General features: G+C 44.0%; 1 protein-coding gene across 1 annotated transcript in view; it reads left to right on the plus strand.

The window, feature by feature from the left end:
* Positions 1-17,718, plus strand: part of LOC308328543 (signal-induced proliferation-associated 1-like protein 2) — a gene marked incomplete at its 5' end in the record, with an annotated part of 108,680 nt that overhangs the window by 50,560 nt on the left and 40,402 nt on the right. Inside the window, 1 exon segment of the mRNA XM_080782445.1 lies at positions 9,890-10,156. Within this exon segment, the coding sequence (XP_080638571.1) occupies positions 9,890-10,156 (267 nt within the window).

The following is a 17,718-nucleotide window of genomic DNA, read 5'->3' on the forward strand; positions in this document are numbered from 1 at the left end:
GGAAGACATGCAGTGAAGGCCGTCGGGATCGGGAGTCGAACCCGCGGCACACTGTCAGACTGGATTACCAGCCAAGGTGCCTGGACAACTGAGCCATGGCCCAGGCCAAAGCATAACATAATTCTAACACCAAAAGGCCAAATGGGTTAATATACTGTAAGCTGTTTAATGCCTTGAAAGGCATCACTATGTGCTCTGCCTCAAACTAAAATGAGATATGGCTCTAATATTAGTGCTGCCTAGAACTGTATGTGTTTACAGTACCGTGGAGAGCCAGGATGTGGTCCTCTCAGTGCAATGCCAGAGCCGTTTACATCACCTCTCTGGAAGCTTTATATTAAACCATTCTGGGCGGGAACCCCTGTTGGTGTTTTAAAGCATTATGTTACGTATGCTTTAGCTATTGAAAAATAGCAGATCTACAAGCTCATAGCGTGGCACCGAATGCCGTACTACGAACTTGTAGTTCTGCTATTTCTGAAAAATCGTGAAAATGTGCCTCAAATCTTTGAATATATATTCTTTCAGAAATTCAGATTTTCAGTTTTTAACTCAAATCTTTGCTTCTGGGGGAACAACATATTTTCAGATGGGGGTCGGAGGCATATTACAATTTTTGGGGTCCTTGACATGAAATATTGAGCACCACTGAACATGAGGTTTTTCTGAAAAATACATTTTAAAAAGACATTTTAAATTGACGGCAGGCCTAAATGGGTTAAACAAGTTCAACATGTTAGCCTTGTGCCAACCCACTGCGGGGGAAACACTGGGGGGGGGGGGTCTTTGGATTTGGAATGCACTAAATGTGTGTTTAACCTGTAATTTGTATAATATATAATCGGTGATGTAATGGTAATGGATTAAAAAACTTCAAGTTCATGATCCCTAAAAAGGTTAACAAATGCCATTTGGAATCAAAAGAAGATTTGGATTTTCCCGCAGTGCTTATTAACTCATTCATCGCTTTTAAGAAGTGCCAAAAAGTCCCTAAGCGCCAGTCTCTATACATTTTTTTATTTAATTTAAATTTTCATTTTTTTTTTTTGGTCCAATGTTATACCCGTCTGAAAAAGACGACAAAGACGTCGTTGGCGCTGTGGGAGTTGCTAAAAAAGAGGTCAATTAGGTCGTTGGCAGACATTGAGTTAATTAACCACTTTGAAACTGGCATTCCTATTCTGGGCTTTTCTTTTTATTGTTTTGAATTATCTTTAAAGAAATATGTAAATATTTTTTTTATAAATGGTTTAAGTTGAAGCCGTGCTTCTTACCTCCCATGACAATATCTCATGATTCCTACTGCAAACTCACAGACCACATGCCTCTCTCTCTCTCTCTCTCTCTCCCCTCTCTCTCTCTCTCTCCCTCTCTCTCCCTCTCTCTCTCTCTCCCACTCCCTCTTAATCCCATCACTTTCTTTTCAAGAAGTTAGTCCCCACTTCAAATCGGTTTTGGAGGGAGAACGATTGCAAAGAGAGCCTAATGGAATTCCAGTTGGCAAAACAACCATTATAGAAAAGACTCTCTGGTTTGGTTGGTGGCATTTCCATATTGACAATCTATACTCCTTTTTTTCCACAGGGCGCACACCTCATTAATGGAAGTCCTTGACAAAAAGGTCTTTAGCCCATTCTGAACGGGAACCCCTTTTGGTGTTAGCAATATGTTATGCTTTAGCTATTGAAAAATAGCAGATCTACAAGCTCATAGCGCGCCACCGAGTGGCGCGCTACGAGCTTGTAGGTCTGCTATTTTTGAAAAATCGAAGAACGACTGACATAGAAACATAGCTTTTCCAGAAAACTGTCATTTTCAAACAGACATTTTTAGAATCTGATCTCAGGTCAGAATGGGTTAGAGTTGCCGGTGCAGGTTGTGACCTCTTGGCTTTTCACTGTGACACTGTTTGTCCGAGTGTGGGAATGGATTATCACGTCCCCCTTCACCGCTGGCCTTGTCATTAGAGTGACAGGTCTCTGGCGGAGGTTAGAACCTTGTCAAGCCACACCATTGTAATTCATGGTGAGCCAACGTTACGTTACGTACTGGCGGAAAGGAGTGGCCCATGCAGCCACAACAGATCAAACAGATGGTAGAACGTCGGAAACTAAAAAGGCGAGAGAAACGGTCCGATCCGAGCAGGAAAACACTCGTTTGTTAATCCATTTTGACCTGAGATCAGATTCTAAAAAATGTCTTCTACATCCTGCCAGTTTTCTGAAAAAGCCTATGTTTCTATGTCAGTCGTTCTTTGATTTTTCAAAAATTGCAGACCTACAAGCTCTTAGCGCATCACTCGGTGGCGCGCTATGAGCTTGTAGATCTGCTATTTTTCAATAGCTAAAGCATAACATAATGCTAACACCAAAAGGGGTTTCCACCCGAAATGGGTTAATGCTGTCGTATATCACGCTAGCTATCTCAGCTAATGCATCAGTTCAAATCGATACTCTCTTGCTTCAACACCACGTTAGTTTCAAGGGAAATGTTGGCCATCCGTCAAAAGATTGAATAACCCGTTGGGGTTGTGTCTCCGATACAAGCCCCACCGTGTTCAGATTGTAGCAGCCGTGGCTGTATTTCTTTTGGCAGAAGTTTTCGAAGGCAACAGAGTGTAAATCTTCCAACAAGTTCTCCCGGGCTGTATCGGAGCTGTAATCCCAGCCCGTGTTGGGTGGGTCGGGTCCGGTTGCCTCAGAGACTACGAGTACTGCCTGCCTCCGAGCTCAGGTTTTTAACTGCGGACCCATTTCCTCCTAGAGCTGCGAGATTTATGCGCTGCAAGAACCGAATCCCTTGGAGCGTGTTACACAAAACGCATCCCGTTTTTTTTTTTTTCTCCACTATTTCCCACTGAAGCCGTACCGTGTAAGCCTGTGCAGCGCAACATAGGAAAATGTTTGAGATTGTTAAGAGGAATATTCTACCTTGTCAGTTCCATGGTGAGATCTCTGTGTTTATGGCCATTTTAGGCTTGAACCCCTTTTGGTGTTTTTAAACATTATGTTATAATGTAGCTATTGAAAAATAGCAGATCTACAAGCTCATAGTGGCGCGCTACGAGCTCGTAGGTCTGATATTTTTTGAAAAGTCGTGAAAATGTGGCACAAATCTTTGAATATATATATTTCAGAGCGAACATTTTTAACTAAAATATTGGCTTCTGAGTCCCTGGAACTACATATTTTGAGATGGGGGGGGGGTCCGTGGCCCAATAGAGATCATTCTGGGGGTCCTTGACATGAAAAAGGTTGAGCACCACTGACATAGAAACATGGGTTTTCAGAAAAATGTTACGATTTAGCAGCCTTTTTTTTTTTTATCGACCTCAGTCCAAAATGGGTTAAAACAAAAGCACAGCAAGGGCAACAGCTGAGACCTTTCCCGTTGACGAGCTGTTTGCCGTGTTTAACCTATTCGAAGGGTAATGACGTGTGGCAACATGGCTTGAGGGAGACGCAGTTAATCTACGTAATGACTGGCTTAGCTGCCCCATTAAAAAAAGGTCATTAACGGACACTTTGAAGTATTTAAAACTGTTGTTAACACATCTGTCTTTCAACAAGAGATGCCCCCGAGTGAGTGTTTGTTTGGAAAGAAAAAGGAAATGAGATCAACAAACGCTGTTGTTAAAACAAAGAGGAGAGGACAGACAGGAACAAAGGTCAATTGCACATCTCTATATCATTATCTTCAACGCAATGTGTAAGGAAAGGAAAGGTACTATGTTTACCCAGGGTAACTGGACTAAGGAAAGGAAAGGTACTATGTTTACCCTGCAGGGTAACTGGACTAAGCTCAAGAACTTGTTTACAGCCAGGCCCTGCTCATAGAACATTTCATGGTAGGGGTTCAATGCCTTGCTCAAGGGCACTTCAGCGGTGGTAATTTTAACGTGCCAGTCCGGGGATACGAACTAGCGACCTTCCGATATCAAGACCGCTCCGCAAACCGTTCGGCCACCGCTGCCTGTGGTACTGTAGCACTCTTTGTAGCACTCTGTAGCACTCTTTAAAGGCAACTTGAATAGTGATATGCAATGATGAGGCTATTTCTGACAAATTGCTTGGCTTAAAGTGAGTATAGTGTATGACTATACCTGTCCCGACACTGGGACAGTCGCGCGGTGCTGCCCATGGATGGATGGTTTGTTTTACCATTTTAGATTAGCTGTCATTGTATAGCTGCATGTAGAGGAAAGTTGAGGCTCATTCATAGTCTGGATTTTCGGTGGTCACACCTCACCACCGGAGCGGTGGTCACCTCACCACCGGAGCGGTGGTCACCTCACCACCGGAGCGGTGGTCACCTCACCACCGGAGCGGTGGTCACCTCACCACCGGAGCGGTGGTCAATCACCTCACCACCGGAGAGGTGGTCACCTCACCACCGGAGCGGTTGTCACCTCACCACCGAAAAGCCAGACTATGAATGAGCCTTCTATATCTTCCATTTCTAAACTATGCTCACTGTGCTTGATTTCACCCTCACTTTACACCTCCTTTATGATGATCACCCTATAGTCCACCTGTTTGCACAACAGCAGCATGAGGTAATGAGGTCTGACCTGAAACCACAACCATGCCACGTTCTCCTTTTAGCAAATTAGAGGGGTAAAAAAGCAGGAAGTGAAATTAGCTGGAGGGGGGGGGGGGCAACCGACATGCTTTACTTAACAAGGTGACGTTCTATTTTATGAAACGGCAATTCTGGGCCTTTATAATGCCACTCATTACTCTCCCCATCGACCCACCACCGTAGCAGCGTACTGTACCCTTCCTTCCATACAGTATTTATTTAGGTTAACGCTATATGAGCATATGGAGCATTTATGGAGGACAGTCGTCCATCATGGATGAAGACGCCGCCTCGGTCCTTGACATTGACCAGATGTGAGGGAGGAGGAGGAGGAGGAGGAGGAGGAGGTGAAAGATGGTAGTTAGATCTCATAACACCCTGCATGCTGCTGGTCCTATAGGGAGGGCCGGCAGTAAGCAGCCCAGCCACCCGTGGCCCAGTTTGATGAAAGGGTCTCTCTAGAGTGGGATTACCGGTCCCCCCCTCCCTCCCCCACCCCCTCCCCTACAACGCGGCCCCTGCAATCAGCCGGCCCGCCCTGTTTGTGTACATGTATGACCACAGCAAACGTATACAGAGCATTCCACTTCCCAGTGCGGATACTGGAAAATGGACTTGGGGGTGTGCGGGGGGGTGGGGGAGGGGTGGGCAATGTAATCATTGAGGGTCACGCATGAGATGCTTTTGGAGAGGCGGGCAGAACACCCAGGCTGTTTAACACTGAAGCCCCCTCCTCGCCCAAACCACCACCACCACTACGACACACAACACACACACACACACACACACACACACACACACACACACACAGTCACACACACACACTCTGACCTTCCTCATCTCCAAACATACACACACTGGTAGCTTGCCCCCGACCCCAGAGATTAATGTTGCATGAAATGGCATCACAGATGCAGCCTCTGAGCCAGGGACAAGTCAGTGCTGTCCGTGGTGATGATGGGAGGGAGAGGAGATGACAAGCATTCGGTAAGGTTGGGAGCATAATATTAAGTGGCAAACGGACATTCCGAGCTCCATTCAGACAGAGAAAGGGGTTTTTCCAACGGCTTTATAATCTTTTAAATGAGCTTTCTAAGCTCTGTCCGTGCGTGTGGATGTGTGCACTACGGCAGCGAGCGCATTCCTGGGTTCGTTGCGCACGCTTATCCGACACACCATAGGTGTGTCCGACGTGCGGAAACAACGATCGGATTAAGGTTGGCGAACATGCGTTAAGGTTGGCGAATGGTGGACATATGCTGCCCCGTGCTTGCGGTTATGTTTAGGTTAGGGTTTGAGGTATAGGTTGTCGTTCTAATGACAGTCGGACCAATAGCATGTCCAAACTAAAGCCTGGCTTAAAGCCAAAAAAATCCCAAGACTGAAAATGTTTTTTTTTTTCAAATCTGCACTGATCTCATTAAATGACCCCTATGCGATCCTCAGGACTGAAATCAGTCCCCAGGACTGAGAACTTTAAAGGCGTAGTGAGAAATAAGTTTTTCCATATCCATATGACCATATCTGTGGTCATCATATGGGCATACCAATGGTATATAACAATGGATGCCAAGAAAATGGGCAAATTCTCATTTCTGTGTGTTTTTATATCACATGTAGAGATACACATCGATAAAAGCCAATAAAAATGAAGCTCATCAGTTTGATTCCCATAGCTTCTCCTTATGAAGCTCATCAGTTTGATTCCCATAGCTTCTCCTTCTTTGAAGGAGCACAGCTGGTTTTGATTCAAGAACTATACTCTGTTTTAACTTGTTTTAAACGTAATCATCACGCTAAAATATGTACAGTATATAGGTTGTGTATAGGTTAGAAATAATCCGCTGGCTTTTCCCCATGTCTCCCTGTCACTTTGTTTACAAACATGTGACAAGCAGGAAGTCACAGACTTTGAGACCCCCATAGCCTGGAGGGATGCAACGCTCTGATTGGTTCAGAAACCTCAGAGCCAGCAGTTTCAAGATGAAACTTCAAAATAAAATGTCCATCATTCCTTTAAGCCCTGTGTGTGTACCCGCATTCCTTAAGCCCCATTCAGACCGAAGAAGCTGCTTTAAAAAGCAGAAGCAGAAATCTAAAAGACGCAGCTTTTTTTTGAGAAAGTGGGCGTGTACAAGGTACCTGTCACTCAAGCTGCCTGGACTGGCTGTCTGGCTTTGAGACGAGAGACAGGCAGTTTGAGCAGATGCGCATTTGAAAGTCTAAAATGTAAAATAGCGACTGTAGAGGAGACATACTTATATATTTAGTTACATCATAACCTATGTATGGATGAATAAATAATATAATCTTGGTAAACTTGTTTGTAAATAACCGAACGGACCGGATCTCAATCCTCCCCGTCTTCAGCGCTCATGTCTCCCCCCCACTCCGCTCTCCTCTCCCCCAGCTGGCCACGAGCGAAACCCTCCGGGCATTTTTTTAAATGGCGGCTCTGTATGTAATGTTAATGTTGATTTAGAAAGAGCATACCGTAGAAATACAATTGTATATATCCAGCACGTCGTAAAAGCAATTAAAACAGCTTATGTTTACGTGCGATTTCCGGACATTCAGTCCCAAGTCTCCCGTGGAAGGGAGCCCCCATCTCGGCGCTGTCTGTCTGTCACTGACCTCGGCTGGCTATATGTGGCAGTAGCCTAGAGTCAGACCGCTCCTCCACCACCCCCACGGACCCTCACCGTTTACACTGACTACAGCATCAGCACATTTAAAGTTTGCTTTTAATTAGCAGATGATGTGAAACATTGTGCCAACTAGTAGTAGGCTATGCATACTTTAATTACTTAATTAATAATCAATATCACGGTGATATTATCACCGGAACGGAGTCCAGTGCAACGGACATGTGCACATGCATATCATACAACTGATATAAACTTTATATCAGTTGTATGATATGCATGTGCATAGAGAGATCAATAATTAATAGCCTTTATAATAAAGGCTATTAATTATTGATCTCTCTCGCGCACACACACACACGCGGTGCATACGACGCGCTGGGGACTCTGGACTTTAGTTCTTTGTCTATAGACAATATATATATATATATGCTCATTTATAAACCGTGTGTGTGTTTAGTCCACGGTCAGAGACAGCTACGGGGTTCAGTTGTTCACCTCGGTGGGAACCGGGAGGGGGTAATTACTGCAGGGGCACTGAGAGAGAACTGGCTCGCAAGTGAGTCCCGTGTCGGCTCCTCCACCGTCCACGGTGCTCAATATCTCACACACACACACACACACACACACACACACACACGTGTTCTATCTATCTATAAATATAGGCTATCTACTATCTTTCAACTTTTGGTATGAGGTTCATCGATAGGCCTACATGAACGCAATAGACCAATTTAAATGATTCCCTCAAATAAATCTTATATGCGATTGGTTTATCGATTCAGAACGCAGCAAACCAATCACAAAACATGGGCAACATATTGCATAAATAGAGGGGGTACATACAACTGATATAAGGTATGATCAAGGCCCCACTCCTGTAGTACGTACATTACTAGCGCCACTGTACCACGGCGATAGTGCCTCGGGTGACCTGCGGCCAGACCCCGTCGTCGAGGAGAAACCTCGAGCGAAAGTGGACCGACTTCTGGACCCTGTGGCCCGGCCCGCGGAGGACCCCCTAAATTGAGACTGGGTGTCGAGGAGCGTACACCAGTGGTCAACTCCCTGTGCTCAGGGCGAGGTCCCGCGACAAGGGCAATTAATTTTAGTGCGAGGAAACGTCCAGCAAAACACACGAGGACCGGCACAGAAACGCGCTGACAGCGGGCTGCTGTTTTTGGGAAAACTCCGACACAATATTGTTTAGTTGTTTGTCTATCTATCTATATCTGCTAATTTATCAACCGTGTGTGTGTGCGTGCACTGTTTAGTCCACAAACAGTCCACAAGCGACGGATAGCGTTCTGGAGGGTTCAGTTCAGTAGTTCATCCATAGCTTCGATGAGAACCGGAGGGGGGGGTGAATGCACGATGACTTGTCCCCAGAAACGTGACACTCGCGACGGCACACGGAACACAACCTGTTTTCACCGCTTCGACAACTTGTTTCTCATATAAACTTTAATTTCTATCACAAAATATGCTATGGTCTTGCCAAATATCCATTCATATTTCATATACAGCCCATATTCAAAAAGTATATTTTTTAATGCGGACAATTGGGTCGGACAGCTTTCCAGAGGGTTTTCGGTTTTGTAAAATGAGCTCAACTCCGCCTCCTCAAACCACGCTGTGCTCTGATTGGCTACACGCAGATTTTTAAAGCTCCAGCTTTTAAAAGCTGCTTTAAAGTTCAGGTCCGGTGAGGAAAAAAAAACGCAAAAACAAAAAAAAGCTATTGTTCCAGCTTTTAAACGCAGAAGCTGTTCTGCATAGAGATAACATGGGACGAAGAAGCAGAAGCTAGCTTCTGCTTCTTCGGTCTGAATGGGGCTTTAGACTTACATCTTGGGATTACATTATAGGCATTTAGGTGTTGTGGTGTTGTCATGGCAACACAGTAGAACGTCTGTTCTAAGTTTAGAACGACCTCTGTCTGTTTGGCAGCAAAAAAAAGAGGTGCATATTGTAAACTGAAATGTAAAGCATGTTTTTCATGATCTCTGACTTTAAACGAACCTATAATGCTTCAGGGTCAACAGAATGCATATACGCCAACAGACTCTGACGAGACTTTCAGCTGTTACTGTGTACTGTATGTGTACATACTATTGATTATAGACTTATTTCTAACGGTTTGAGCCCTAAATCACCACTCTGATATAACCAGTCCATGGCATTTCTGTTTAGCTTCTAAAGCAGTCGTAGCTGCAGTACCACAATACAATACAAATTGACCCGCTATACAATAACCTTAATAGTAAAGAAAATACATCATACTGTACATCATAAACCCAGATATTATCATTAAAGAAAGTTGATGCAAAAGCAAAGCAAAGTTCTTTGTTTACCCAGGGAAGTGGACTAAGCTCAAGATGCTTGTTTACAGCCAGGCCCTTCTCATAGAACAATTCATGGTAGGGGTTCAATGCCTTGCTCAAGGGCACTTCAGCGGTGGTAATTTTAACGTGCCGGTCCGGGGATTCGAACTGGCGACCTTCCGATATCAAGACCGCTCCGCAAACCGTTCGGCCACCGCTGCCTCTAATCCATGTACTATGTGTACTCTGTAAGCTCTTAATCTCCATTTCCAGCCATTCATTTGCAAAACAAACAAACAAACTAAACTGAATTCTTTCTCTTCTGTCCGTCCCATGCAGGGGCTGCTCGGAGCTGTACCGCATCCCCCTGGTGGAGTACAAGGTGGACAGTGAGGGGACGCCCTGCGAGTACAAGACCCCGTTCCGGAGGAACACCACCTGGCACCGCGTGCCCACCACGGGCCAGGGGGGCCCCCAGCTGTCCCGGGGCTCGCCCACGCAGCAGGGCCCCGATCGCCTGCTACAGTGCCAGCAGCAGATCCTGCAGCACCAGGCAGTCATCCCTCGGAGCACGTCTTTTGACCGGAAGCTCCCCGATGGGACGAGGTAGGCTACTAGCAGTCAGTGGTTCAAAAACCTTTTAAAGGAGCATTCAGTGATTTGGGTGATTTGAGAAAAAACCCAGTCCGCCCCGAACAAGATGTGCACACGCACTACAGTGGGGAGGACACATGACAGGCCAACAGCAGGGCCGTAGCTGACCATTTGGTTGCCCTACGCGTAGGATATTTGTGTTGCCCCCCTCCCGACGACACACCAAGGCCCGCCCCCGCTCGATCATGATTGGCCGGAAGGCGACCTCTCGATCATGATTGGATGAAGGCTGGGCCACCTAGCCAAAAACGAAACCTACGGTTTTTTGACCCCTCCAGGGTTTAACTGGGGACAGGGAGGAACTCCTTATATTGTCAGCAGCACTCTATAGTAGGGAGGATTATCACAAAGAAACAAAAAAATAAGTGATATTTGAATTAAGTGAAATCACTGAATATACCTTTAATGTCAAGGACCCCCCCCCCCCCCCAGGTTGACATGCATTATTAGGCTATGGACCCCCATTTAATGGCATGTACGTCTATCTCTGGGACCCCAATTTATATTGTAAAAGCAATGTTAATTTAACTCTGTGAGAGTGTACGAATGGAACCAAATGGACCCCCCCGGACCCCACTGTGAGAAGCACAGGGTTACAGGCTACCCACCCACCCACTCTCTCACTTATCTTTTAATCAATGCGTTGCCCTCCCGGCTTGGTTAGAGAATACTGTAGTATTTATCGGCGGGAGCCCAAAGCGCCTGTGGTCCCAGATATACAGTAGGAGTTTCACTGGAACTAGCTGACATCTCTTTCTTTATTAAAACATCTCTTCAAGGTTTTCAGTGAACTAAAGCATTGATTATGATCAAACGTCACAATGCATTAAAGGAGGTGAAGGGAAAAGAAAAGATCTTTGAAGCGATGGCCTTTTCTCGTCGAGTTAAAAGGTTTTGCAACATCTCTTTTCAGGGGCCTTTTGTGTGCTTTGAGGAGAATTTGAAATCATCAGAACGCCTTGTACAGTATGTCTTTCATCCTCCTCCAGATGATACAGTACGCCGAGCCCCTCTTTGTTCTCTGTTTTATCCTAGCAGAGAGAAGAGATGTCTCTTTTGGACGTCTCCATTGAGTCATGTATTGTAAAGTGCCAATTTGCACATTCTAATGAAAGGCCCTGACCAGCGGGGCCAATGAAATGATAACCCTAAACCTGTGTGTCAGAACCGACTGACTGCCTCTCATGTACTGTACTGACTGTACAACGACTGGCTTCTCTTAACCCATTTTGGACTGAGGTCGATTAAAAAAAAGACTTCAAATTTTTTCAGAAAAACTCATGTTTCCATGTCAGTGGTGCTCAACCTTTTTCATGTCAAGGACCCCCAGAATTATATATATTGGGCCACGGACCCCCATCTCAAAATATGTAGTTCCAGGGAGCCAATATTTTAGTTAGAAAATGTTCGCTCTTAAAATATATATTCAAAGATTTGCACCACATTTTCACGATATTTCAAAAATATATATTTTCAATAGCTAAAGCATAACATAATGCTCAAACACCAAAAGGGGTTCCCGCCCAAAATGGATTAATAATCAGACACTGGCACTGTGGCAGTCCATTCCTCTCCCTCTCTCTCTCTCTCTCTCTCTCTCTCTCTCCCTCTCCCTCTCTCTCTCTCTCTCTCTCTCCCCCTCTCTCTCTCCTTGCACCATATTGAGTAGGTGGTGACAGGGACTCTGCCACTGGTGAGCTCATCTCGGCCAATTACTCCAGAAACAAAGAGAAAGCTCTTCACGATATGTACGGTAGCCCCCCAGAGGACGTGCGAGTACAGGAGGGAATGTGGAGAGAGAGAGAGAGGGGGGGGGGGGGGGGGTGAAAGCAGTAAAGGGGATTGCCAGATACAGTAAGACTGTCAAGGAGATGTGAAGAGACATTATAAAGACAATGTATTTAACCCATTTAGGCCTGACGTCGAAATAAATAAATAAAGTCTCCTGAAGGAATATATATTTAAAGATTTGTGCCGCATTTTCATGAGCTATGAGCATGTAGATCTGCTATTTTTCAATAGCTAAAGTAATGCTTAGTTAAACACCAAAAGGGATTCCCGTCATGGATTAAACAATCATTACAGAAATTACATTTGCATTATTAAAATATACTTAATATATATATGTACAAAAAATTGTCGGTATATACGATTTATAATTTAGGCATTTGGCAGAACACTCTTATCCAGCGTGATTTCCTCTCAGTGCAAATCAGTGTAAACACCATGAACCACAGTTACCCAACAATAGGGTGAGGAGTCAATTAAACAAAAAGACTGCGAAGGAAACAATAAGTGGGACAGCAGCCAGGCAGACATATAACTGGGTGTTTTAACCCATTTAGACCTCAATGAAAGGAGCAGAATGCACCCGCACACTGTGTATTTGCTCAGTACAAGAGCATTTCTCTTTTTAATGCAACGTTTCGGTCCCTCCGGAACCTTCTTCAGGCCACATGGAGAGGGACCGAAATGTTGCATTAAAAAGAAAAATGCTCTTGTACTGAGCAAATATACAGTATACAGTGTGCAGGTGCATTCTACTCCTTTCATTGATGTCCACTGGCCTATATGCACCTGTGTAGACGCCTGACTTCTCGTGTGCGAAGGTTTTTTCCTACAACCCATTTAGACCTACCATCGATTCTACACAAATATCTTCTAAATCCTGACAGCTTTCTGAAAAATCTCTTGTTTCTATGTCAGTGGTTCTCAGACATTTTCATGTCAAGGACCCCCAAATATATTATGTATTTGGCCGCCGACCCCCATCTGAAACTATGTTGTTCCAGGGACCCCCCCCCCCCTCCCCCCCTCCCCCCTCCCCCCCAGAAGCAAAGATTTGAGTTAAAAATGTTCGCTCTGAAAGAATATATTCAAAGATTTGCGCCACATTTTCAAGATTTTTCAAAAAATAGCAGATCTCTGAGCTTATAGATCTGCTATTTTTCCAATAGCTAAAGTATAACATAATGCTTGAAACACCAAAAAGGGGTTCCCGCCCCAAAATGCGTTGGCTGGGCTTTATGCATAATTGTGAACAATTTGTTAAAAGGTTAGACAGTCGATTGTCTATAATAATAATGTGAATAAATTCCTGGATATTAAATGTTGGTACCGTGTGTTATACCTTACCAGTGACAGGCCTAAATATAATTATGTTGTTGTGTACTGAAGTATCGAATACAAGTAACATCGTTTATTTTAATAAAAAATGTTATGAATGTAGTTAACCCATTCTGACCGGGAACCCGTTTTGGTGTTAGCATCATGTTATGCTTTAGCTATTGAAAAATAGCAGATCTACAAGCTCATAGCGCGCCACCGAGTGGCGCGCTACGAGCTTGTAGGTCTGCTATTTTTGAAAAATCGAAGAGCGACTGACATTTTTAGAATCTGATCTCAGGTCAGAATGGGTTAATCAGACCAGTGTGTGTGTCCAGTGAAAACCTCGTATGAATCTGATCTCAGGTCAGAATGGGTTAAAAGTGGAATACTTGGAATGTTTGCTTATTGTAATTATCTGTTGACTCCCACTCAGTCTGTGTTGAGTGTTTTGTTATTTGCATCGTTTGTCCTCATGCCACCTCGGCACATGGAGAGCTGTTTTCTCTCGTAAACCTTTTTTAGCTGTTATTCCAAATAATAAAAAGGATGCTTTCCTGCCTTTTCACAATGCTTTGTTAAAGATGGAGTGCCGTGGTTTCTTTCCCCCCTAAAACATGATCATCAGGTACTATATGATTATACTAGGAGGAAGATTTATTTCAATAAAGTGTACAGAAAGTGTTAAAATTATGTTTTTTTATGTGGCCCACACGCACCACCATTCATTCATTTCATTAAGTATGCCTGGTTTTCACCTTAGCACCTGAATTTAAGCCTCGCCCACAGCTGTTGTTGTATGATAATGTGGGAGGGGTTAGGGTTATGATGTCACTAAAATGGTGTTATTTTCGATTGGGCCGTTTGACTCAAAGGCATTCAGCTTTCAGGAAGAAACCAAAAATACCCTGGGAAGATATATTTGAATATTATTTATAACCACACCTGGGGTCTATTAGAGTAATGTTAACGCCATAGACACCTGGGGGTCTATTAGAGTAATGTTAACTCCATAGACGCATGCAAAACAGACAAAAATCACGGCACTCCATCTTTAATATTACAAAAGTTATGTGTAATAATTTGGAATTCTTGGATGTGACCATGTTACTATGAGTCCATTCACTCAACATGCCTTAGTAGTCACTATGACAACTTTGACCATTTCATGCATTTTTTTTATAGGGATGTCCCGATACACTTTTTTTGTTTCCGATCCAATCCAGATACCAAAAAATTCTGTGTTAGTCGATACCGATACCGATACCAGAGAATATTATTTATAATAATAATAATAATAATAATAATAAAAGAAAGAGGGCTGCGGGTAAGCTAAAATGGCTTTCGCCTTTATTTTATATTTTGTATGGAGGGACAGACAGTAGGCTGACAGGAATTGGGGGAGAGAGATGGGGGGGGAAGACATGCAGTAAAGGCCGTCGGGATCGGGAGTCGCACGCATATGGTGAAAACAGACAGAACATCTGTATCACTACATAAAGGAGGAGTGTGTGAATCCACCAAAGCGATGCAGTCTCCTTCCCCTCCCCTACGAGCTAGACTCCAGACTCTGGCACTGTAAAAAATGTGACACCCAATATGTGTCCGTCGGAGAGACTGACAGGCATTCCAGTCTGCCTCTGACCACCAATGTTATTGCAGAGCTAGCTAGGAGAAATAAATGTACGTTCAATAACCTGTGTGTTCCTCCAACCTCTTCCTGATGTGCCCGAGAGAGGAAGAGAATGTGTAGAGAGGGTGAGAGGCTGCAGCTGCTGCTGTTTTATATTAACCCGTTATGGGCGGGAAACCACTTTTGGTTGTTTTAAGCACTATTGGAAAAATAGCAGATCTACAAGCTCATAGCGCGGCACGGGCTTGTAGGTCTGCTATTTTTGAAAAATCGTGAAAATGTGCCGGTGCAAATCTTTGAATATATATTTTTTCTGAGCGAATGTTTTTAACTCTAATTTTTGCTTCTGGAAGGTCCCTGGAACAACATATTTTCAGATATGGGTTGGCAGCCAATTACATATGATATTGGGGGTCCTTGAAATGAAATAGTTTGAGCACCACTGACATAGAAACATAGGTAATTTTTTTGAAAAACGGTCATGTTTTAGAAGACATTTGTAGAATCGAACTTAGGTCTAAATGGGTTAAGTGTCTGGACCCCTCTGAGGAGACCAACACCTCAACTGGGGGCAGAACCAGACCTGTACAGCGCTCTAGGCCAAGGTCTAAGTGTTCGACGATGTGAGCTGCGATTGAGTTACTGGCAGTTTGGTGGTGGGTGTCTCATGGTGGTCTGGAGGACCAATACTGGAGAAGGTGTACTTACTGTACAAGAGATTTAACATATTTATTTCTACAAAGATTTGACCAAAACCTGATAGTATATTCTGGAAATAATGTGCACTTGAAATCTAAACATTTTCTGAATATATTTCATTGGTCTAGCGGCCAATCCAACTGACACACACAACCATGGTCACATAACTAGTAACTACATGTGTGCATTTTGACGTGGCATATTTATTTTCTGTACAAAGGTCAGAATTGTCTGTGCGAATAGAGTGATTCTCAGGAATGAGTCTTTTGGCTTATTATGGAGAGCTAAACCTGGAAGGAGAGCTTAATGTTACAAAGCGTGCTGTCTATGGGATTGCTGTCTTGTAGGAGTGAACAGTTCAAAGGAGGAAGGCTGCTAGGCAAATCCACTAGTAGTAGCAGCCTTCAGTCTCCAGAGACCATGGCACAATACTAAAATATTATCTACCATGTTTGTTTTCAATCTCAAGCATACAGTAGCTAGAGGCCCTCATGGGGGTTGTGTTTCCTGGGCAGGTGGGAATATGTACAGTAGACAAAACCCTTGTCTCATAATGTATGTATAGCTATGATACAGTAGGAGTGCATGCTACAGAAACCTGAAAACCCAGTTGTGATCAGTTGACTGCAGGGCTACATAGAATAAGAAAAGAGAAAGAAAATAATGAGAAAAAAACACTGGACATATTTCACCACATCTGGTAGCTTTCATTCGTCGTCATCATGCACAGTGGAATGTAACTAAGTACATTTAGTACAATGTACATGTACAATATTGTACTAGTGTACATGTACAATAGTACAATGTACATGTACAACATTGTACTATTGTACATGTACAATAGTGTACATGTACTAATGCACTATTACAATAGTACAATTTTGAAGTGTTTTACTCTCGATGCGACGCATTGTGAGCTTGTAGATCGGCTATTTTCAGCAAGTGTATGAAAACAGTCATTACGACGGCATCAAGGCCCGCCAAAATACATTTTAGTCGACTAAATCAACCGTAGATTTTAGTCGACTAAAACACTAAAACATTCCAGGTGACTAATTAAAATGTGACTGAAACTAAATGAAAACTATTGAAGTGACTAATGCCAAAAAACAACAGTGGTAAAGAAATGGAGTCCATTTTTTCCCCACCACTGATGGTGTCGTACAACAGTAGACTAAGGTTTCAAAGAGGCCGCCTGCAGCGTCCTTTCACATTCAGAACCACTTCTGTCCACTTCAACCGTCACCATGTAAACACAACAAGCTCGCCATCTGTTTTCACACGCAAAGAAAACCTAGCTTGTTTGACATTTATTTTGACAAACTGCAGTATACTATATGTCGGTATGTCGTTGGTGTGCTCTCTCCTCTGCGAGTCCTCGTATACCCCCCAACAGATATAACCTCTCTCGCTGTGTGTGTGCCTCTTTTGTCACGGTATAGAATCAGATAACTTCGTCTCACTGACATCGCCTTTCTGCCGTTCGTCTGCAAACCTCTCATTGTACGGCGGCGGAGACCCTCCTTGGGGCGAAAACAGCCATTTCAAAATGTCAATAGACCGACTGAGAGAAGTACAAAAAACCTTTTGTTTTCTGCTTGTTATGCAATCGCAGCATCTATAGAAAAGATAGCATCTAGAAAGGACGTCCAAAGATCCTTTTTTTAAGTGGTGCAACCACTTCCGTACACAGCTTTGTGTGTCTGTGGCTGGCTGGCTGGCTGGCTGTGTCCATCCCTGGCTGGGTCTCACAACCATGTGTCACTGTTGCGCAGCCTAACAAACACACACATATTAACTGTATATATGATGATTTCGGGTGTGACAGTACAGTACAGTGACAGTATAGTAGAGTATAGTAGAGGGACCCCCACACGGTAACTCTGTCATTTCTCGACCGTTTCGGACGAGGGGCGGCTTGCCGGAACCGGGCCGGCACCCTGGGCGCGTTTCGGGGATCCCCCCCGGGGACAACCACACGGAGTTGCACCACTTACTTCACACGGGTGTGATCTTTTTTAACAAGTTTTATACCACTATCTCTCTTTACGTAACGTTACTTCGGCATGTCAATGTG

This window comes from Protomyctophum bolini, assembly GCF_963924005.1.
Source record: "Protomyctophum bolini genome assembly, chromosome: 14".
Taxonomy (NCBI): domain Eukaryota; kingdom Metazoa; phylum Chordata; class Actinopteri; order Myctophiformes; family Myctophidae; genus Protomyctophum; species Protomyctophum bolini.